Source organism: Microtus ochrogaster, chromosome 22 (genome assembly GCF_000317375.1).
Source record: "Microtus ochrogaster isolate Prairie Vole_2 chromosome 22, MicOch1.0, whole genome shotgun sequence".
Lineage (NCBI taxonomy): Eukaryota > Metazoa > Chordata > Mammalia > Rodentia > Cricetidae > Microtus > Microtus ochrogaster.
The window spans coordinates 15,350,690-15,369,381 of NC_022023.1; the positions used below are offsets into that span (position 1 = coordinate 15,350,690).

Consider the following 18,692-nt stretch of genomic DNA (forward strand, 5'->3'; position numbering starts at 1 on the left):
AAAAAAAAAAAAAAAAGAAAACCTGCCTCTAGCTGTGATGTGGCCCTAGAACACATCCTTAGTCCAAGAGCTTTCTGTCTACTGTAAACAGTTAAATAAAATCAACCACAGGTCAGGAGGCAGAGCAAGCAGCCAGTTGACAGGAAGTAGACAGAGAGTAAGAGGGAGTCAGGGGGATGGACAGAGAGACCTATAGAAGTAGTAGGGAGGGACTTTGAGTTTGGCAGTCCTGTTTAGTTCAGGACAGTGGAAGAGAAGCTCTTTCTGGAATGTTGGAGAAGGAGAAAGGTCAGCTGGCTGCTTCCTTAGCCTCTCTGAGCTAGCAGGTTTTCACCCCAGCATCTGGCTCCTGAGTCTTTACTGATAAAATAAGAGGAGAGAGACTTTGGTTAAAACAAAATTTGTCTCCCTCCATGGAGGCACCTGAGGTGGCAGTGGGATGCGAAGGCCCTCCTGGGCTGCAGTTTCAGCAAGAGGGGAGGGGGGTGCGGGGAGACTGCGCAGCCAGCAGCTAAGGCAGCGACAGGATTAGGTGTAGCTACTGTGCCGCAGATATAAAAACAACAAATTGATATCATATTGATGGTCCTTTTTCCTCTGAGCATCAAACACCATTTCATCTTCTTTTGACGCTCCACCATTACCAAGGCTAAACATTATTCATTTGCTACTTGTATTTCCTCTTCCAGAAATTCAATAGGCCTCCTCTACCCAGCTACCCACACAGGTCTTGTTGACCGTTCAGATAGACTCACATGGACTTGAGTATGCTATGCCATTTGCCATCTGACTCGATGAACAACACGCCTATGAAGAGCTCACCCTAACGGCGCTGTGGTTACTAACACACGTGCTGGCATGCTGGGACCACTTCATGTTTGCTCTCTTTTCCTCCTCTTATCGATCCTACGAGACAACCACAACTGTTCTGCTTCACAAATAAGGAAATCGAGATTCTGCAAGGTGAGCCTCACGGGAACCCCAGGGCGAGTTCACCTCTGTCCTCACAACTCCGAGACGTCCTCCTTTGCCAGGTGCCTCTGCACCACTTCTCAGTCTTGGGGAACGCCTTCCCCCAGTTTAGCTTGGTTTTCTATGCCGCCCCACCCCTGCTTTCTTTCCCAGATTCTGAAAGCTCAGTGGCATCTTCCATTTCTCCTCTCTGGCTCTTTGTGGGGTTTCGGGGCCACCTCCACAGCTCTCCTTTTTGACTTTTCCGATCCTCCAAGTTCTTACCTCTCACCTCTCTTACTGCCTTCCTGTGGCTCATTCCTGCCCCTTCCTGCCTCCTACCCTACCGCAGCCAGCAATCCAAAGCATTTCTTTTGGCCTTCGAAACCTCCCCACCTGAGGCTGATCTGGAATCCTGGATTGTGTGGCCCTGAGCTCTACTGTCCTGGTCACACCCGCTTCTGCGCAGCGATTCCGCAGACAAGCCTCCAGACAGCTTTCCCTGAGAAAGAAGCTTGCTTGCCCGTGTGCTGTCTACTTCTTTTCAGTTGCTCTACGGTGTTGATGTTACAGCCTTTCCTCCAGCGTCCACAGATACCCCCGCTTCTTCTTTGAAGGCCTATGCTTCCCTTTCCCACCACAGTGTGGAACGAGTCCAGAGTCTGGGAAAGTGACAATCCGTGTGATCTGACCTCCTTTTCTTCCCCTACAGACATGGGACCAGTGGGTATAATCAGGCAGCTGTTGTCACCAGACCTTGCATATGACCTGGCCAGGAAGCAATGGTGGACCCCTGAGGAGTGTGATCAGAAGCTCATTAACAAACAAAACCAAAGGGCACAATGGACAAAGGGCAGAGAAAGTGGCAGGTGCAGATGCCAACTAAACAGGGTGAAGTTTATCTTTGGAAATTACTGTCAGCGCCTAGCCATGACACTGGGAACAGGGGCACGAGGGCCCGTGGGGTCAGAGCAAAGCAAAGCAATTGCCTTCTTAGTCTGGATGCTGGTTAGAGGCACAGGACAAGTCTGATTGAGTAAAACGCATTGCTGGAAGACAAAGCCGGCTTCCTGCAAGAGTGCTGTTTCCACGGTCGGTCTCACTGGCTGGTGTCCTCGCTGACCTCATACTGTCCACTTATCTGAAGCCCAACAGCCCTGAAGATCACACACGGCCCTTCATCCAACATACGGTATACTAAGGTTCCTCCTGCCCCCCTCAATCCCAGACTGAAATTACTCATTCGGATAGTTTATGTTCCTTCCAGAAATCTATAAACACCAGCATGAATTGATTCTGTGCAGAGGAACAGCTGTGTGGAACACAGACCTCTAAGGCGGTCTTTGTTCTCAAGCCTCTGGGGTGGGGGTGGGGCAGTTGGTGGCTCAAGTTCAGGGCTCAGGAGGCTGGGGCAGGAGGATTGCCCCAAGTTCAAGGCCAGTTTGTGCTACAGAGTGAGTTCCAGGGCAGCCTGGGCTCCAGAGTGAAATCTTGTTTCAAAAGGAAGGAAAAGAATACATTTGGAGATGAAAAAGACTCACTCAGGGAGTTACTGTTACGTTGCTGCCCTTAGGGAAGAGTCAGACGTGAGACAGAAGATGGGAGAGGAGAGAGGAACTGGCTATAGAGAAAGGCCAGGGATACGGGGATCTCTGATGGGCCGAGGTGAAGATAAGGAAAAGGAGCATCTTGAATGTGGGTGGAGTGAACAGATCATAAGAGTAGATTACCATATAGATACTACTGATCTTACTAGGCTTATTTATTATTTATTATCTATTTATTTAGATATTTAGAGAAAAATATCTCCCTTTATTCAAAACCAAGGAAGGAAAAGCCCACAAAAGTATGGCTTGGTAATTTCACACTGAAAAAAATATAAAGATTTGGGGCTAGCAAGATGGCTCAGGAGGTAAAGGTGCTTGCTGCCAAGTCTGACCACCTGAGTTCAACCCCTGGAGCCCACATGGTGGGAGAAGAGAACCAACTCCTGCAACCTGTCTTCTGACCTCTAGAAGGGTGCTATGGCGTGTGTGCTTGTGTGTGTGCATACACACACAGAGAAACACACACACACAAACATATAAACAAGAGACTTAAAAGTCTTTCATTTCAAATTGAAATCTTTCATTTCAAACATGAAAGTATGTTCAGGTTTGCGTGATTGAACACAGCTGCTCAGGGGCTTGCTGGAAGGACATTTCCGTGCTTCTCGACACGAGAAAAACCAAGACCACTATGGAAACCCCATAGATGGCTCTCCATCAGTCACTGACCTTGAGAGAAGTTCCCCAAATGTTTCAGATTACAGACTTTCAGCTGGGCAGCCCAAGGAGTTAAGCAGCCTAGCCTGATGTCAGGCGCACACTCAACCAGACTCTTCATCTGGGTGGAGACAGGGCATCTCAAGAGCCTGCCTCCCTTCCATCTCCATGACTTCCTGTGACAGGGCAGGTCGTCACCTCAGGTAGCCGAAGATCTCTATAGAGAGGCTCAGTGGCAAAAAGGACTTCCAGCAGTAACTGGTCGCTGGGTCTACCTCATCCAATTACGGGTGAACATGAACTTACTGGGGTTCTGTGGAGCGACAGATTTCCCTGCAAGCCCAGGAGAATACATCCCTTAAGGAGTTACACCACCGCCACTGGATTCTGATCTCAAAGCCGTTCCCCCAAAGGCTCTATGTACAGGGAAGCTATTTCCATTGCTGGGGACACGAGGCTCCCAAACCAGGCACTCTGTATACCTCCCAAGTGCCATGACTCCTACATAGCTTTTGTTTTGCGTTTCTGAAGACACAGCAGAGCCCTGAAGAAATACAGTCAGGCTTGATGAACAGGGCCTCCAAGGGAGGGACAAGTGGGAGAGGGAGAAGTTGGGGAAGTTTCGGACAAAATACAAACGCCAAAAGGGAGCATGCTCAGTCTCGTCACGGATGACTGCTAGCGGGACACTTGGAAATCACACCTATTTACCCCAAGAACACATTATGATTTCTGTCTCAGTTACACACACCGTTTGTGGTACGGTGTACACTACCCACTGTAGCGAGGAGAGAGGTGCTGAGAGGCAGGCAGCGAAGAACAGATTGCGATAAAAATTGGTAACTACTAAATTCATGGATCAATAAAACATGAGATGCTGATGAAAGCCCGCTATATTTAGCAATTCCAGGCTTCCTAGAAAGCGGGTCTGTTTCTGCTTCTGCATCCTGAAGCAGTTTTCTGGCAAATACACACCGGAAAGGACCAGAGAAGTGGGCGTGGTCCCAGGCAGGACTGGCAAATGAAGTCTAAGGAAAGTAGTGTGAGTGAGGGAAAGTTAAAGATGAATGGATTCCAAGATGGAGGCCAGCACTTCGTCTGGGAAAGACGGAAAGAGAACTTAGCAACTACTTAGCAACGGGAGCCCAAGCAGTAGCAGGCCCTCTTGCCCATCCATCTGCACTGGGTTTGGCACGGAGTAAAGGCATCACTGTGGCACAGTCCCCCTCTTCTTGTAGCTGTGGCTTGGTCTCAAACTCACTACATAGCTGGGGCTGACCCTGAACTCCTGATCCTTTTGCCTCTACCAGCCCACCAAGTGCTAGGACTCACTGTGTAGCGCTAGGACTCACTGTGTAGCTTTTCCTTTGCATTTCTAAAGGCACAGCAGAGCCCTGAAGGACGTGGTCAGGCTTGAGGAACAGGGCCTCAAGGGGAGGGGTCAAGTGGGAGAGGGCGGAGTTTGGGAAGCTGGAATTGGTTGTTTTATCTTGAGTGACATAGCCTCTATTTAAATAAAATGGAGGGAATCATGAAAATTCTTAGATTCTGAACCTCTTTAGATATTTCAGGCTGCGGCAATTCCTGAAAGAAGGAAAAGATTGTCACAAAGAGCTACTATCTGGACCTCAGGTACAGGCACAGGTGACTTCGGGGCAGGCTCACGTCAGGTACCCAGCTCAAGTCAAGCAAGGCAAGATGCTTCAAAGATGGCAGCGCCTTCCTTCCTGTCCTGGTCAGCCTGCTCCTAGGATGAATATCTACCAGGATACAGACAGAGAAGGGGAACAAACATCTAAGAGGAAATTTTAAACTAGTCACTGGCAAAGCAATTACCAACTCCAAATACTCACTCAGTTATTCCCACAAAAACAACAGCCTCACTTTATGACCAGAGAAGACAGCGAGAAACAGTGTGGCCAACCCATCCCGATTATCTGAGACTTCTTCAGTATTAGCACGGAAAGTCCCACGTCACCGGGCATGCTGGCCCACACCTTTAATCCCAGCACGCAGAAGACAGAGGCAGGTGGATCTCTGTGAGTTCAAGGCCAGCCTGGGCTACTCAGTGAGTTCTAGGCCAGCCAGAGCTACGTGACGTGAACCCATCTCAAAAGGAAGGAAAAAGAAAGTCCCCCATCACCGAACACCTGCCAGCCTTGGGCAAACTGGTTGGCCTTGTAAGGAAGGACAAAATCCCAGGGTCAGCTTTGGCTTTGCTTTGTTTGCCTTGACAGTATGATTGTGATAAGGATTCTTTGAACTGTGTGCACAAGCAACTTTAAGGTGAAGGAGCCTCAGTCAGGGCTGTGCATCAGCGTTTGGTCCTGATACAGACAATCTGAGTGTTCCATCTTCAGGAATTCCAGGTTATTATGCTCTGAAGGTCTAAGAGCTAAGTGACAAGCGCATCGGGACACTGCAGATCCTCTTACAGCGTCTCAAGAAATATTTGTACAGCTCTCCGAATGGATAAAATCAGGTCAATGAAGTGAAGACTCTCAGCAATTAGTTTAGCCTCTGAAAAGGACATGGGCTTAGTGTTCAGCAGAGGACGGAAGGATTTAAATCTCATCTGGAATGTGGGTGAACAAGAGGGAATTAAGGAGTTTAAACCCAAGATAATGAAATTCTTTTCAGCTCTGAATCACTATAAATAAGTTGTACTTGCTACAGACTTTTACCTAAGAGGGGCTGGCCCAGGGTTTGCAGGTTGGCATAGGGGGTGGCAGGCTAGCCCAGTGTTTGCAAGCTGGCATGAGGGTGGCAGGCTAGCCTAGGGTTTTTAGGCTGGCATAGGGGTGGCAGACTGGCCTAGGACTTGCATGCTGGCATAGGGGGTGACAGGCTAGCCCAGAGTTTGCAGGCTGACATGGGGAGGCAGGCTAGCCCAGGGTTTGCAGGCTGGCATAAAGGTGGCAAGCTAGTCCAGGCTTTGGCACTGTTGTGCAAAGGAAGTGTCTTACAAAACAGAGGCAGGAGGAAAACTGCAGGAGAGTGGACGTTTATATATGAAGTTCTCCATTCTTCTGATAGAGAAAAGAACTCCATGCGTTCCACTGCTCTGCCAGAGCCACCTGAATCGGTGTTGGGTTTCCTGGCAGGGTATGTCTCATTGTTTAAAAGTTCCTTGGCACACTAGGGCAGAAGTGCCTTTATCCTGCACATTTCTGACAAACACAGTGTGCACAGTATGTAGAACCAGGCTTTTATTTGTGGTGGATAAAAGAACAATAGATCTTTCTGTTAGGAAGAGAGCTTGGGTGACAGGACAGAGAATGAGCTGAGGGGCTGGGGAGGTGGCTCAGTGGCGAACAGCACCTGCTGCCCTTCCAGAGGACCCGAGTTCAATTCCCAGCACCCACTCGGGGCTTTCAAACACCTGCAACTCCAGCTCCAAGGGCCCTGTGCCCTCTTTTGGCTTCTGTAGGTAACTGTACACAAATGGCATACATTCATAGACACACACACACACATACACACACAGACAAAAATCTCAGATAAGCAAGTGATCAATATTGTTTGAGAGAACAACTAAAAGCAGCTGTTCCCTGCCTTGCCAGGAATAATTGCGAAGTGAGTAATCCAGGTCTGAGGACGGTGGCGAAGCGGAAGAGCAGCCTCAGTGAAGTTACGACAAAACCCATCTTCAAAAAAATGCCTCAGGAAATTCCTACCAAGGTAAACATCTCTAAGGACTTACGCTCCACCCCAACGCCTGAGTCTAATGAGGGGGAGCCTCTGTTTCTAGCCGGACAACCAAAGGGCTATGGCAAAGAACTAAAGCTAGGGGCTGGTCAGGATGAGAAGGGTTCAGCAGGAGACCCTTCGGGCCTGAACTCTGCTGAAAGAAGCAATGGGAAAACCACCATGACCCATCAGGGTCTACCCAAGGGCCACCGGGCTTCTGCCGGCTCTCTCCTGACAGTGTTGAAGCAGCTTCCCTGAAGCAGTGTTCCAAGATGCCACGAGGGCACAGGATGCCAACTGTTGGTTTTGGCAAGATGTCGGAATGGGCGCGGACCTCACAGTCCAGTTTCAGGCGTTGTCAAACCCACTGTGAACAAAAACACTCAGTTCTGGGTGACCCAGGTGGCATCTGGTGGCAGGAGAAAATTATGATATTTTTGTCTCTGGGGAAGCCTTAAACACCGCTTGGTTCTGTCGCATTGCCTTTCCTCACCGGACAGAGAGGGAAGTCTAGATGTCTTTCACATCCCATGAAGATACCAGCTCTATTTCAGGCTTGTCCGTTAGTCCGTCATGCTTCCCCGAAGTCCCTTCCTTCACCTCTAGCTAGAGCACAAGGCAGCCAGACGTGCCTGCTCGTGAGTGGAAAGGCACAGCTTTGGTTTCCCGTGGGGAGGGAGGTGACAGAAAGTGCCACCTGGTGCCTCTGTTCACTTTCTAACCTGCACCTGCCAGCAGCTACTTCAGCCGGGGCCCTGGGGAAAGGCTGGGGACGGCCATTCTGCATCTGGGGGTTGCCCCGACTAATAAGACTAGAAAAACCCTTTAACAAAACACATCTCTCAGAGACAGGACAGAGTGTTCTTGACAAACAGCGCTGTCAGTGCTAAAGGGACACCTGTCTCCCTGGGGTGCCACTGAGCAAGCAGGGGCCAGTGTGGTTTCTTGGTTTCTCTTGGTTGGCACAGATGGCATTTGCCAAAATTTGAGTATCTCTCACCTACACTTGCCTATGGAGACTAAGAGACAGAAGGATGCCATCCTCGAGGCTTGGGAGCACCAGTAGCCCTGCTCCGTTCTGCCAAGCATGTGGCTCTTGGTCTGGGGTATGTGTACTCCAGTGGTGAAGTGGAAAGTGACAGAAACTCTCACAGAAGCCGATGAGAGGCATCAGATGGAAAGAGAAGTGTACGCTGGAGAAGGGAGGGGTAAATAGGAAAGGTTTTCTCAGCGTCTGATGCGGCCTAAGGTTTTGATGGCAGAGTTATTTCAGTGGCTGGGGGGATGGTCAGTGAGTGAATGGCCTGCCATGCTCGTACAAGGACTTCAGTTTGGATCTCCAAACCCGCATAAAAGCCAAGGCACGGAGGCAGGCGTAACTCAGCACCGGGGGTGTGGGGAGAAAGACAAACAAGTGGCCTCAAGGGACCACTGGCCAACCAGCCTTGCTGGATTGGTGAATCCAGGTTCAGCAAGAGGCCCTGTCTCAGATCTCCTGAGTAAATTGGGAGCATGGGGACCTTGAATGGGAGGGGAGAGGCAGGAAGGGGGGGCAGAGAAAGATGTAGAGCTCAATAAAAATCAATAAAAAAAAAGAGGCCCTGTCTCAAGACATAAAGGTAGAGAACGACCAAAGAAGACACCCAACATTGATATCTGGTATTCATATGCACATACACACATGTGTACTTGAACACACACATACACACATCATATGAACACACAATATCACACACACACACACGAACATCTCCCTCACACACATGAACATCTACCTCGCACACATACACATGTACACATCACACACACACACACACACACACACACACACACACACACACACACATCCCCCTCAAGACATCCACCCCAAGGGTATTCTGGTGAAAACTAAAGGAGATTTGGAGTACCCAGAGGACAACAGTCCTGTGGGCAGGCCCTTCCTGGGCTATGAGAGAATGTCTGAGCGATGGGAAGGGACAAACAAGTTTGGGGCCACCCTGAAGGAGGCTTGAGGGCTGACCTGCTTGAGGAAGACAGCTCACGTCCTATTATGACATGTGGGTGGGTCACAGGCAGGGAGGCAGCTTGGGAGTGGTTATACAGCTGAGCACGTAGGCCCTGCACCGTAGACTTAAGGTCTGTGTACTTTACTGTATGCAAATGATTACTCCTAGAGTACTGGAGAGAGACAGTGCCTGCTTGTTCACAGCAAGGGTCAGAGAAGACAGACAGACAGACAGGCAGCAGAAGGCCTCCCTACCCCTGCTTAGCTTCTTTCTTTGTTCTGGTAGTCAAAATCCTAAACTGCGTCAAATTCCATGACACCTTCCCTAACTTATCCACTCCCCTCTAGACACAACGAGCCCTCCTCCCTTCTCCAGTGTATAACTTCTATTTTCATTCCCGGAGGAGGACCAAGAGCAGGGATGCCAGGACCAACCACAGGAGGTTAGTGCTGAGGAGCAAACCACACACACACACACACACACACACACACACACACACACACACACACACAGAAGCGGGGGGGGGGATCAGAAATCATACCATCCTGATTTCATACAGAAGACCCCACAGATGCTCACTCAAACAGCAGTGGTATATTACTTCTGATTAAAGGAATTATAAGTTTTTTAAAATGTGCTTTACTTTCTACATTTTAAAATGGATGAATATGCATTAATTTTTCTATTCTGAAGAAAATGCAGACTTGTATCACCACCCCGAGACTCCTCATTGCTCCTAACTGAGCTTTGGTCTGCTTGTTTCACCAAAAGCAAACACTTCTTGAATCGCTAGGTAAACATTGATGTGTTGCTAAGTGAACAGGAAGTACAGCATCCCACCAAAGTAGCCGTCCCCAGACATCACAGAACTCATTGGCGATGTGCCTTTGGGTCAATTATTTTAAAATCAGACTTAAAAGCTGACTTTAATGCTAAGAAGAGGAAAAAGCTCTCTTTCCTTTACTTTGAATAGTCACCGTTCATCTTGTTTCCTCTCTGGGCACAGCAAGAGGCTCAGTCTGGTTTTGTAAGGAAGTCATAATAAGCAGCTGCCAGCCTGAGTTGGGCTACTGGGCGACTCACCGTCAATCAGCGACCTGAACCTTCCAGCAGAGGCGAGTGTTTGGGGAGCCTGGAGACAGCTTCCTCCCAGGGAAAAAACTTCAAAGTCCCAGGAGAAGTTTTTACCCACAATAGCCATTTCCTACCCTCAGCTTCAAACACAAGTGAAGCCATTCCGGAAATGTGACTCCGAGAAAGGCATTACAGGACAATGGCTTCCACCAGAGAGACAGACGTGCAGGAACTGAAGGCCACCTGGTGGGGGAAACCCTGCTAACAGCCCTCCTGTGGGCTAGCCTCTTGCCGGTCTGTGCTTTCCCCTGTACCCTGAGATCACACACTCCTTGTCCATCTCTGCCCAGGAACAAGAAGGGAACCCACGTTAGACACTGTAGTCTGTCTTAGGTACCCTCACTGCCACGCCCAGCTTCCCAATCCTTAAAATGACAGGAAAAATGAGCCATTAAGAGGATTAGCTGAGCACAGTGGCACACGCCTTTAATCCCAGCATGCAGGAGGCAGAGGCAGGCAGATCTCTGTGAGGTCGAGGCCAGCCTGGTCTACAAGAGACTACCAGGACAGCCAGGGCTACATAGTAAGACCTTGTCTAGGAACAAACAAACAAAGGATCTGGTGGCAGAAAGTATCCGAGGGCTGTTAAATGTGAAACAGAGGGATGGGCACCAAAGGGAGGGTGTGGGGACAGTTTGCTGGCACCACACGAACACGTACCAGACTCTAACCAGAAATAAGACAATGGGTAAAAACAAAAACCTAGCAGGGGACAGAATCCTTCTGTCCCATTCGCATTAGAGGGGGCTTGTGTGCTTGGAATGCCACTGCTTAAATAATATCCCAACCTTGCTCGGGGCGAGCTGGCTCTGTGACCAAGGGAAAGCTCTTGGAAGCAGATGCTTCCTGGAGAATTTGTCTTTCACGCCCATCTTTTCAAGCTGCCCCTAAGTCCTAAGCAAACATGAGCTCTGCCTTTAGCCTGGGCCTCAGCAGCCTCCGAGTCTAGGCCGCGTTGGAAGAAAGCCTGGAGCCTGGTCAGTGACTGGGGACATTGTGTGGATGCCACTGGCTCAGGTTGATGACCCATAAGGACGGAGGGGGCACTCGACCACCCCGGAAGTGAGAGTCGGCCATCTATCTCAGTAGCAGTACCCAGGTCAACACCACAGGCTCATGTAGGAATACAAGCCAGGAAATGAAGAATACAAAGGAAGACTATAGAACTTAATGTTTCTGGGTTCATCTTCAAAGGTAAGTAAGAAAGAGAGGTAAGTCCTGCTGTAAGCAGCTTTTATTCTCACTTTGAACAAGCGGTACAGAATAAAAAATTGATAGTATTTTTCCAGAGCCTGAGCAAAAGCGGTGTTCCCATTGATCCTCCCTTAAAATCCTTAGTACAAATTTTACACTTGTCTGCATATAAACTTACAGAGTTTTAAGCACTTGGGTGTTATGGTTTTGAAAGGGAGGAGTCCCCCCACGGGCTTTCCACATAGTAGCACTGTTCTGACAGGCAGTGGAACCTCTTGGACATGAGGTTTAGATGGCAGGCTTAGGGCCATCGGAGTGGCTCTTGCTTCCCGACTGCAGACACCAGCCACCTCACGCTACTGCTCCAGCAAGCCTCAAGCTGTTCCCACCCCCATGCCTTCCTCACCAAGATGGACTGCACCCTCTCAAACTAGGGGCTCAATAAAACCTCGTCTCCCTAAGTTGCTTCCAGTCAGGCGTTTGGGGAGAACATGAAAATTCGGCAATGCATTTGGATTTTTTTATTTGTTCGTTTGTTTTTGTTGTTGTTATGTGTGTTTGTTTGTTTCTTTAAGACTGCCCTGGCTGTCCTGGAACTCACTCTGTAGACCAGGCTGGTCTCAGGATTAAAGGCATGTGCCACCACCTGGCATAAATTTGGTTTTCAAAAGCTCTCTGCAAACGAGAAGATGAGGAACTGGGTTTGGTGGTTCCAGGGAATCTGAAAGCCATTGTAAATGTTACTAGCTAGTGTAGATTAGTGAGGTATCCAAGGGAAATATAGGAGAAACATTGAAAATACAAGGTAAAATGCTGGACAATTTTCAATACACAGGTACTATGCATTCCCTTGACAGAAAAGATTTTAACAGCAAATATCGTGTAATAAGAATACCATATCCTATATGGCTCCGGGGTGTGGGCTACTGTGATGGACAGTTCCTCACACAGGCAGTTTCAAACACAATTAGGAAATTAGTGTTGTGTGCACATCCTCCAACGAGCATCAAGCAACATCTCTCGACATTAGAGCCACAGCAGCATAGTCCTGGCTCTCAGACACTGCACTGGAGACCCTCCCAAACACCCAAGGGCCACATGGAGCTCCCCCGCCATGACTACTAGCCTCTGAAAATCAACCAAATGACAAGATAGCACAAGGCAAGAACTCTCAGATGCCTGTTGCCCTGTGTCTACTCCTCGGAGTCAAACATACACTCAGTCACCAACTCCCCGGAAGAGGGTGGAGGAAGGAGCTTCTCCCTGTCCATCAAGTTTTAGAAACCTGCCAGGCATGTGCTAAGGATACCTCTCTGCACGGCCACAGCACAGCCTTGAGGCACAGGAGCGGAGGGGATGAATGGAGCAAGCTGTGGGATGTGCAAAGGGAGGGAGGGAGTTGGTCAGACTAAAAAGGGAGACATGGAACTCTTCTGCTTCTGGCTTGGTTGAGCCCCCAAATAAGACCCCGTTAATCTGAAGACATCAGTGGGAAACTTGACACTGCATCTCTTGGAGATGAGTTGTGAATCCCGATTGATCCCAGCTTCCATTCATCCCACGACCATGGTTTCCTCTCTCGGAGGCATGCCGCCCCCTTCCAAAATGCAAGGGCTCAGAGGAAGCACTCAAGTGTGTTCTTTTGGCCAGTGCTCCAGACAATTTTTAATGTCCAGGGGTTAAGAGGATCCCACGACAAGGCCCCTGTGGGGATGGCTTCTCTGTCCTTAGAGTGGCAAGAATTAAAATATTACCCAAGGTTTCATATCTACCTAAAAATGTCTAATGTTTTCTGAAAAGTCCTTGTCATAGATGATGATGACACCATGCTGTGAAGGACAGGATGTTTCTAAGCAACAAAGATACGAGCCTTTCTCCCACCATTCATTACCTAAACACTAGCTGACTACCGAGACTGTTTCTAACACCAACAAGGCCATTTTCCATCCACGCTCTACAGGTACAATACGAGATCCATTGTTTACTTGCTTGCTTTGTGGTGTTGAGCCTAGAACCCAGGATGTCACGCAAGCCAAGCAAGCCCACTCCCAATAAACAACATCCTTCGGCTGGAAAGATTCTTTGAACATCACACAAAGCCAAACAGAACAGCAGGTAGGAACCGGCGGGGCAGTGGACTCACTCTTTGGTCAGAAGAGGACAGGATTTGAGCAGGAAGCGTGAGAGCCCAGAGTCCTGGAAGTAGAGGTCAGGAGGGGCAGTGGGACTCTTCAGGTTCAAACACCGTACGATGACGTAGAGAACAGCAGCTACGGCAGCCAGCTTCACCCCGTCAAACACGGCGGGGAGCTCGGGGGTCTCCAGCATGGCATTCATCTTGCTCTAGAAAGCAAAGGCACAGATCTGGGCTCACAAACACGGCCAGGGCAAGGAGGGTGGAGCCCACCTCACGGCAGAGGCGTGACCCCACTCCGGATGCGCTTCACACATGCCCACAGGGTGTCCACTGACCCCCACCCATCATTATCACCTGACAACCCCGACGCCCAGCCAACACCCCTAACCACAGAAACAGCTGAGTGTTGACTGAGGGGGGCACTATGTTCTTCCTGTAATCTCAGAAGCAGTTCCAAGATGAACAAATTGGAAAATGAACAGTCAGAGTCTTCCTGAGAGCGGGGACGGTAAGGTGCATTGGGGTCGTTCTTTGATGTCTGTGGGGAAGTCACTCTACTCTCTGTGGACTTAATGACACCTGGAGCACCAGGTGTGTCAAGTGACGCTTCCAGCCTTGAACAGCAGCACGGGACTGTGGGTGCCGCCAGGTAAAGCTGTACCGCGTGCTGGCTCCATTCTCTATTTTCAGGGCGGACTGAAAGCAAGCCGCCCCAGCCTAGCTCAATCATTTTTCTCCACTGAGTTCCTGGCTCCAGAATTCTACTGAGTCTTGGCCCAGGTCACGGTGGTCCTGGCTCCTGAGACTTTCAGGCAACGTGAAATGGAGCTAGTCAACTAAAACATCTTTTTCCCCTCCAGGAGGTACCTGAAGGCAGTGATCGGTCCAAAACTGGATCAATGTCAGACCAAATTCAACCGCTAGACCAAAATTTAAGGTTGCAATACAGAAAATACACATGCATATCTAATTTCCCACAAGGTGTCTTAATATTTCACCTTCTGAGGTAAGAATTCCCTTACATACAAAGCATGCATACACCGCTTCAAACACATGAAACTGAACATCAACAACAAAATCTAATCTTCCTTGCTGCTCTACAGAATAAGAGAACATCAGCCGTGTGTGGCCCTGAGGTTTAGGGTAACTAGCCAGGCATGGTGATGCACACCTGTAATCCTAGAACTGGGGGGGGGGGGTGTACAAGGATCAGGAGTTCAAGGCCAGCCCAAGCCATATGACACCCTGTCTCACAATGAAATGGGGCGGGTTTGGGGGGATGGCTAGCACAAAACTAACAAGAAAAGAAAATGTAATTCTCATAGCCCTGGTAACTATGTTAACTGCTTTCCCTGGAATGATTTCAAGTAGCCACTGTTAAAAACAGTTAAGAGAACTCTGGTAGCCAATGACGGAAACTTAATGGGTAGGGTGAAAAAAAAAATCTCCAAAATGTGTACAATAGATTGAAGACTCCTGAGACCCAGGGGGGCCTTGGAGACTTCTCTAAAATCAAAGTGATACAAACACAGAGCCAAAAAACACTTTGGGAAATCTCTGGCAAGGGCTTCTTCAATTGGTGAGAAACAGATCACAGGTCACAGCCTCTTAAGTAGCCTTCTGTCATCAAGACACAAAAGAAAAAGAGGTTCCAACACATTCCGGGAGGAATGGCAAGATGGTTCAGTGGGCAAACACACTTGCTGCCAAGGTTGATGACCATAGTTTGATCCCCAGAACGCGCGTGGTGGAAGGGGAAAAATGACCGATGGTTCCTGACTTCCACACACACGCTAAGGCAAGAGCCCATCCACACTCACACATAAAATAAATGCTTCAAGAAAAAAGCTTAAAAAGCTAGGATTACTCTCTACTACACAGCCACATTCAAGGCCAGCATGGGACGAGACCCCCATCTCAACAATAATACATAATAAAAAGAGAATATCCCGGATACAATTTTAAGATTTGGGGTTTTTTTTGTTGTTGTTTTGTTTTGGAATTGTTTTTTTTCAATATTGGGTTTCTCTGTGTAGCCCTCGAACTCACTTTGTAGACCGCCTCGAAACTCAGAGATCCACCCGCCTCTGTTTCCCAAGTGCTGGGATTAAAAGCATGTGTGACCATGTTCAGTCCTGAAACCCTATCTTACAACAAAAGCAGAAATGAAAAATCTACCAGAAATTCCAAATTTCTTTGATGTACTGGGGAAATAGAAATATGGTTTGTTTCTTTGTCCTCGAGTGAGAACAGAAGCTGGCCATGGCTCCTTGTTCTCCTTGTTGGTCAAGTCTAGAAAGTCATCGAAGGATCCTTGCCTTTCCACAAGCGTGCACTGTTTACTATAATTCACGGGGAGGCGAAAAGGAACAGAGACGTGTCTTAACGGTACATACCTATGTTGTTATTCCTCTCACGGAGAATGTGGATATTCCTTGAAGAGTTGAACACTTAGGCCAGTCAGATCTGATCTTATATTCAAATTAACCTAAAAGCTGAAGAGAAGCAGATGTAGGTTAGGCTTGTGAGAACAAGACAGTACCCTTCCTTTTGTGCTGTTTGGAGACGGGTGGCCGACACACCGCACCGACTGGCCTTGAATTCATGTCACCCCCATTGCCAGGACTTCCCAAGGGCTGGTATTACGGGTATGTGCCACCATGCCTGGCCAATAACCCATTTTAATTGAAACATAAGCAGTCTACTTTTCTTTGCTCTGCACTTAAAGTCTTTAGGGGAAAGGGCAGTTTCTTTAATTAACATGTCTGCAATGCTCTTGAACGTTCTCACAAACTGGCCGTGGGAAGGCTTTGTGACCTCACCAAGCGCCAGAGCTCTCGCTGGCTCTGTAGGCAGGTTTCCTCCATGTTCCTTCTGACTACAGCAAACTCAAGCCTACTTTTCCTCTTCATCCCACAACACGATCCTGAACAGTGCTCGCGGACAGGTGCCATCGCTGTGACAGATGACGTAACTCAGGCTTTAGAGCGAGACAGCACAGCGAGTCACGCCTTCTCTCCAGACATGTAGTGATGGAGGGGAAAATGGGAGCCACGGGAAGGAAAAAGCGTAAGGATAGGGTTCCAAGATACAAAGAAAAGCGGTAGCTAAATACAGTGCTACCTGAAAGCCACCGAGAGAAGTGAACAAGGAAAGGAAGGGTACTAAGCACAGAAGACACTGGAGGCTGGTCCCAAGTCACAGGTATGCAGGCAGCGCTGGGACCTGAGCCCCAGTAGTTTCTGATTCGCCAGACTAAAACTGCTAGAGAAAATGAAAGGCGAGTGAAGGAGAGGCTCGCTAGCCATCACAGCGACCCTGTTCTCCTTGACATTTGTAGAGCTCTTCATATTCCAAGACAAATTAGCCACAGGGGCCAGGGTACGGTGAGGCAGGAACTGTGGAGCAAGGTCCCCAGCCACATCACAGGCCACCTGGGCCCAGCAGGCCCAAAGGCTCAGCTGCAGGAGGAAAACAAGACACAGCCCAGGCTCAAGAGCTAAGCTGCCAGGTTCCAAAGCTACAGAGAAATCCTGTCTCAAAAAACCAAAAACAACAACAAAAGAAGATCTAAGCTTCCGGCCCACGGCCTGGTGTTATCTTTGCCTGCCTTTGCAAAGCAGCAGCGGTGAGTGTCGCACTCTATAGCTCAAGCTGGCCTTGAACTCTTGGCAGTCCTCCTGCTTCATTCAACCTTTTATGTACTGGGATTATAGACGTGAGTCACCATGCCTGGCTTTGCCCGGCATTTTAGAGAAAAAAAATGTTTATTAATTGTCAAACATCAAATTGCAAGCAAAAATCTATACTTCTGTTTTTTTTCTAAAAAAACAACAACAAAAACTAAACAAGCAAAAAAAAAAATCAAACCAGAAGATTTGGTAAAACAGAGGCTGCCATGGCAAAAGTGAATGAGGCAGAAGAGCAGCTGTCCCTCCAGACAAGGCGTTCTGTGACATGTCTGGGAAGCCTTTGATGACAACCCCATCACCCCAGCCCGATTTAATCACTTCTGATACTTGAATCATCCCTATAATTATCTTCCAGAACATGTAATCCTTGGGGGGAAAAACTATCAAAAGTCTCTTCTGCACTGGCTGAATATTTAAAAATATCAAGTGTATGCACAAATGATAAAATCATAGCAAAGTTTCGAAAAGTAAACAAAGTCAAAGCTTATAGGATGTGTTTGGTTTACTTTACCATACATCAATTAAAGCCTAGACTTCCCATAAACACTTGAGGTAACTTTGACAAAGCCCTTTTACCTGGGATTGTGTCTTGTTGAGTAAACTGACATGCTCCCGGCTCCCTTGCAGCTAGGTGAGTTCAACTGACTAAATCCTGGCCAATTTTAAATGATCTGGTTGTAAGAAAACTCCATAAAAGGCAATCAGCCATTTGCCCTCTTCCCTTCCTGCCTCCCTGAAATGCAGACAATATGGCTGCAATTCCAACAGGCATCTTGGGCCATGAAATAACCTTGGAGTAACTCTATAAGCCTATTAAAACCAGCAGCCTAGAAGGTGATTTAGTGGAGCCACCACTTCAGACTTCGGTCATCTGACTCAGGATTTCTTCCATGTGAAAGGATAGTTTACACCACTGTTATTTCTAGATGCTTCCACAATACAATTTCCAATGACACATAAGGAAATAGTATATACCCACATCTCTGGGATGCTAGAAGCATCAATTGCCAGGTGTAAGATGCTTCCATTGCTACTCATAAGAGTGTTTTCAATTATTTTCAAAATTCACAATGACTTTAACTATTTTATTACTAGAGAGAAAGCTTGAGGGCTAGGGGCGGAACTCAGTGGCACGACACTTCTAAAAAGTGCAAGGCATTGGGTCCATCACTTCCTTCAGGGAAGGAAGGAATTCATGAATGCATTCATGCTAGCTGGCTTCAAGACAGCAACTAACAAATGAAAAAAGCTAAAATCCTGTACAGGGAAAATAAACACAGCGACAAACACAACGACTATGTATGTAAGTCCAGCTAGATCAACTCTGGGTTTTCTGCCCACCAGAGGAGAAAGAGAAACCCAGCCAGATCAGTGGGTCGCGAAGTGGAAAGAGCTAGCCGAGCCTTCTGACCCCGCAGGTGCACGGCATGTGTGCAATGGAAGGAGGGCCTTTCTGGCACAGAACTGCTTTACAGATGTGCAGGACTCTCTAGAGGGGACTTTCATCGACAGACAGTGCCCTCCTACAGCTATCTTTATTATTATTATTATTTTTTTTTTTGGTTTTTCGAGACAGGGTTTCTCTGTGGCTTTGGAGCCTGTCCTGGAACTAGCTCTGTAGACC

General features: G+C 48.2%; 1 protein-coding gene across 1 annotated transcript in view; it reads right to left on the reverse strand.

Annotated features, from left to right (window-relative positions):
• The window catches only part of Abhd2 (abhydrolase domain containing 2), a 90,548-nt gene that overhangs the window by 51,928 nt on the left and 19,928 nt on the right, over nucleotides 1–18,692 (reverse strand). Inside the window, exons 2-3 of the mRNA XM_005357731.3 lie at nucleotides 15,773–15,871; nucleotides 13,383–13,582 (exon numbers count right to left, since the gene is read on the reverse strand). Coding sequence (XP_005357788.1) covers nucleotides 13,383–13,576 — 194 coding nt within the window. The 5' untranslated portion in view covers nucleotides 13,577–13,582; nucleotides 15,773–15,871. The remainder of the gene's footprint in view (nucleotides 1–13,382; nucleotides 13,583–15,772; nucleotides 15,872–18,692) is intronic.